The following is a 4,120-nucleotide window of genomic DNA, read 5'->3' on the forward strand; positions in this document are numbered from 1 at the left end:
CGATGATAACGGCACCAGCACGGGGGAGAGCCGCTGTCTCGCAGGGCCGGCGGCGGGGACCCCCCCCGCCAGCCCGCGGAGGCCCCCCCCCCCCCGCCCCACACCCCCGGTCCCGCCCGCCCCGCCCCCCGGCCCCGCCCCCCGCCCGCCCGGCGCGCGCCGCACGTGAGCCGGGTGCGGGGCTGGCTGGCGGCGCGCGTGCCCCGCGGGCAGGCACGGCGCGGCGGCGGCGGCGGGCGCAAAGTCGCGGCGCAGCGTGTGCGCGGGGAGCGGAGCGGGAGCGCGGCGGGCAGGGGGGCGGCGGCGGCGGCGGGGGGGGCCGAACTGCCGCACACTTTCGCCACTGCACGGGAGAGGGGGACGGAGGCTGCATGTGCGCAGCGTCGCTCGCGGATCTCCGAAGACCGATCGCAGCATCCCGCGGGCTCCGTCAAAAGCAGCGACGAAACGTCAGCCGCTGCCAGACATGGATGAAGGAATCTCCCGCTTGCCGGAGAGGCAGCTGCTGGAGCACAGGGATTTTATAGGGTAAGGCGCCGGGGCAGTGTCTCCCTCTCCTCTCGTCTGCTGGAGAAAGTGCCGTCAGGCGCTGGAAGCAGCGCCGGCTGCGCGGCGGGCGGACCCGGGCGGCCCCTGCCCGGCCCTTCGGGCAGAGCGCTCGGCGGCTGCCTGCCCGCTCCAGGAGGTGCTAGGCTAGCTCTGGCTCCTGCCCATGCTGGACCTGTGTGTTTTTCTCCAGGCTGGACTACCCTTCCCTGTATATGTGCAAACCCAAAAGAGGCGTGAAGAGGGACGAGAGCAAGGTAAGAGTAAGTTTCTGGGGCTGTTCTCGCTTAAGCGCTTAACTGGGGCTCGCTGAATTTTGCGGCGCGGCTTCGCTCCCGAGAGCATCCCCGGGGGCTGCGCTTTTTAACTTGCCCCCGAATGGCAAGCGGGTTTACGAGCGAGCTGGCGCGGCACGGCGGGGAGAGCGGTGCCTTGGCGATAATTTGCGCGGCATGTGGTCGGCATGACATTTGTTTTGGTTTTGATCGTCGTTCCGAGGGACTCTGTCTAACGCTTGGCTTTTCCGGATTTTGCTCGTTAGGAAACGTACAAACTGCCACACAGACTGATAGAAAAGAAGAGGCGAGACAGGATTAACGAATGCATTGCCCAGCTGAAGGATTTACTGCCCGAGCATCTGAAATTGACGGTAAGGTGCAGAGGAGCGTCTCTGTACATGCAAATGTGGGCGCCGGCAGCCTGCCCGCTGCGCAGCCCCCGGGGCGGCGGGGGCGCGGGACGCCGGGCTGCCTGCCTGCCTGCCTGCCTGCCCGCCCGCCGGGCTGCCTGCCTGCCGGGCTGCCTGCCTGCCTGCCCGCCCGCCTGGCTGCGGCGGCGGCCCTGGCCGTAACGCCCCTCGGGGACCGGTTTCCCCGAAGTTACGGAGGTGGTGGCCGAGCCTGCCGGGAGGTAGCCGAGCCGCCCCCTTCCCTTGCCTTGGCAGACGCTGGGACACCTGGAGAAAGCGGTGGTGCTGGAATTGACTTTGAAACACTTGAAAGCGCTGACAGCCTTAACGGAGCAGCAGCACCAGAAGATCATCGCTCTGCAGAACGGTAAGCGGGCCCCGGGGGGCGCCGCCGCAGGGGCGCACCGGGCGCGGGCGGGGGGAGCCGCGGAGCGGGGCTCCCCACGCCGGAGCCGCGGGCAAACGCCGTCCCCTCCCGGTCTCCCCCCGCAGGGGAGCGGTCCATGAAGTCGCCGGTGCAGGCCGACCTGGACGCCTTCCACTCGGGCTTTCAGACGTGCGCCAAGGAAGTGCTGCAGTACCTCTCCCGCTTCGAGAGCTGGACCCCCCGCGAGCAGCGATGCGCCCAGCTCCTCGGCCACCTGCACTCCATCTCCTCGCAGTTCCTCCCCGGCCCCCAGCTCCTCTCCCCGCCGCCGGGCCCCCTCAGCAAGGGATCCTCCTCGTCCTCCTCTTCCTCCCCGCCCGCCCCCCCCTGCGCGCCGGGCCACAAGCCGGAGGGCCAGGCTAACTGCGTGCCCGTCATCCAGCGGACTCACGCCGCCGAGCTCAGCGCCGAGACCGACACGGACACGGACAGCGGCTACGGCGGGGAGGGCGAGGCGCGCCCCGAGCGCGGCCCCGCGGCGGCGGGCGCGGCGGCGCTGCCCGCCCTGGCCATCAAGCAGGAGCCGTCGGGGGACGAGGCGCCCCCCGCGCCCAAGCGGCTGAAGCTGGACCGCGGCGGCAGCCCCCTGCCCGGCCCGCCGGGGCTGGCGGCGCGGGGCGCCGAGGCGGCGGCGGCGGCGCTGGTGAGGCCCGACGCCGCCCTGCTGGGCTCGCTGATGGCCCTGGGGGCGGGCGGCGGCGGGGCCCCCTTCGGACAGCCGGCGGCGGCGGCCCCCTTCTGCCTGCCCTTCTACTTCATCTCCCCCTCCGCCGCCGCCGCCTACATGCAGCCCTTCCTGGATAAAGGCAGCCTGGAGAAGTATCTCTACCCCGCCGCCCCCATCCCGCTCCTCTACCCGGGCATCCCGGCCCAGGCGGCCGCCGCGGCGGCCGCCGCCGCCGCCGCCGCCTCCTTCCCCTGCCTCTCCTCCGTGCTCGGCCCCGCCGAGAAGGCGGCCGCCGGGCTGCCCCCCGCGCCCCACCTCCCGCACCCCTTCGCCGCCGCCGCCGGGCTGGCCGCCGCCGAGCCCGGCGAGGAGGCCGAGGCCGCCGCCGCCGAGGAGCCCGGCGCCGAGGGCCCGTGAGACGCCGCCGGCCGGGAGCCCCCGGGGCTCCCCGCCGCCGCCGCCGCCCTCCCCTCGGACTGGCGGGGAGGGGCCGTCGGGCCGGCACCTGCGCCCCCGGTTCCCCACGGAGGGCGGGGCCGGGCCGGGCCGGGCGCTGGCGGCCGCGGGGTGCCGGGGGCCCGGCCCGGGGGAGCGGCCGCCCCCGCGGGGAGCCCCGCTGCCGAGGCGGCCGGTGCCGGCGCTGCCCCCGCGGAGGACCGTCAAGGATAAAATTTGCTACTCAGTATTTTTTTAATGTTTGGCTTTATAAATGCATAAGTATGTTAAGGAAAAAAAAAAAACCAACCGAAACGGAAGAAGGAAGAAAAACCAGTAAGGATACTTTTTTTGTTTCTCTCTCTGAGGTAACCGAAATGTTGCACCTTACGTGAGCGGGTCGGTGCGGCGTCCCCGCGTCCCCCTCGGGCAGCTGCACCCGCCGGGCGGGCTCGGGGTGCGGGCGGCGGGGCGAGGCAGGGCAGACCCCAGCACCTGCGCTAGCACTTTACTGGGAACCGGAGCGAGGAGGGAGGGAGCCTGAGCCCAAACCTGCAGTGCCTTGAGCACCCGGGGGTGCCGCTGGCTCCTGCCGGCGCTGGGTGTGCGAGGGGAGGGGGTCAGACCCAGCGCGGAACCGATTTTCCGATTCTTTTTTTCGGCTAAGGTATACAGGTGTGGCAAGTGGGTTTGTTCTCACCCTGTCTTTATTTAATTCAGTACGTCCCCCAGAGATTTTTCCCTGAACCTTGCTGTATAAAATGAATGTTTCTGCACTGAACTACAAAAAGACACCCTCCACCCCCCCCCAATTTCCCCCAAGAAAACACAGAGCAGCTCGTCAGCCTGAACTCATTTTATCCCAAATTCCGAACGACACAAGCTGGAGGCCGTAGGTGAACACCTCACTGTGCAATCAGAAACGATTAGACCGGTTGGGGTAAGTTTCCCGTATGGGTTCTCCCCTCATCCCATGCTCAAATATCGCCATTTCCCTTTCTGGAGACAAACCAGCCGCCAGATAATCACACAGATAAAGCTTTTATAATAAGGCTTAAACCAAGACCTTGCCTAGATATTTTTAGTTTGTTGCCAAGGTAGCACTGTGAGAAATCTCACTTGAATGTTATGTAAGAGGTGAGACACAACAGCCTGGCGAGGAGCGAGCGCGTGGCCGGGTCTGTCAGTCCCTTTGGTGCATCTGCTGCTGCTGTTGCTACTGTTTGCCTCAAACGCTGTGTTTAAACAACGTTAAAAAAAAAAAAAAAAAACACAAAAAAACCACAAAAACAAAAATGTTACTAGCCTACGGAGTGGCTGTATGTAAATAGTTGTTAATACATCCAATTAATGATGT

General features: G+C 67.1%; 1 protein-coding gene across 1 annotated transcript; it reads left to right on the plus strand.

The window, feature by feature from the left end:
• Positions 1-394: 394 nt before the first annotated feature.
• On the plus strand, positions 395-2,745 carry BHLHE41 (basic helix-loop-helix family member e41; the record flags this gene model as incomplete). The annotated part of the gene is made up of 5 exons (XM_082308424.1): positions 395-528; positions 740-803; positions 1,088-1,195; positions 1,490-1,601; positions 1,727-2,745. Exons 1-5 carry the CDS (start codon positions 467-469, stop codon positions 2,743-2,745), a joined length of 1,365 nt encoding a protein of 454 aa, XP_082164550.1. The 5' UTR covers positions 395-466.
• Positions 2,746-4,120: the final 1,375 nt, after the last annotated feature.

Source organism: Platalea leucorodia (genome assembly GCF_965183815.1).
Source record: "Platalea leucorodia genome assembly, chromosome: 4".
Taxonomy (NCBI): domain Eukaryota; kingdom Metazoa; phylum Chordata; class Aves; order Pelecaniformes; family Threskiornithidae; genus Platalea; species Platalea leucorodia.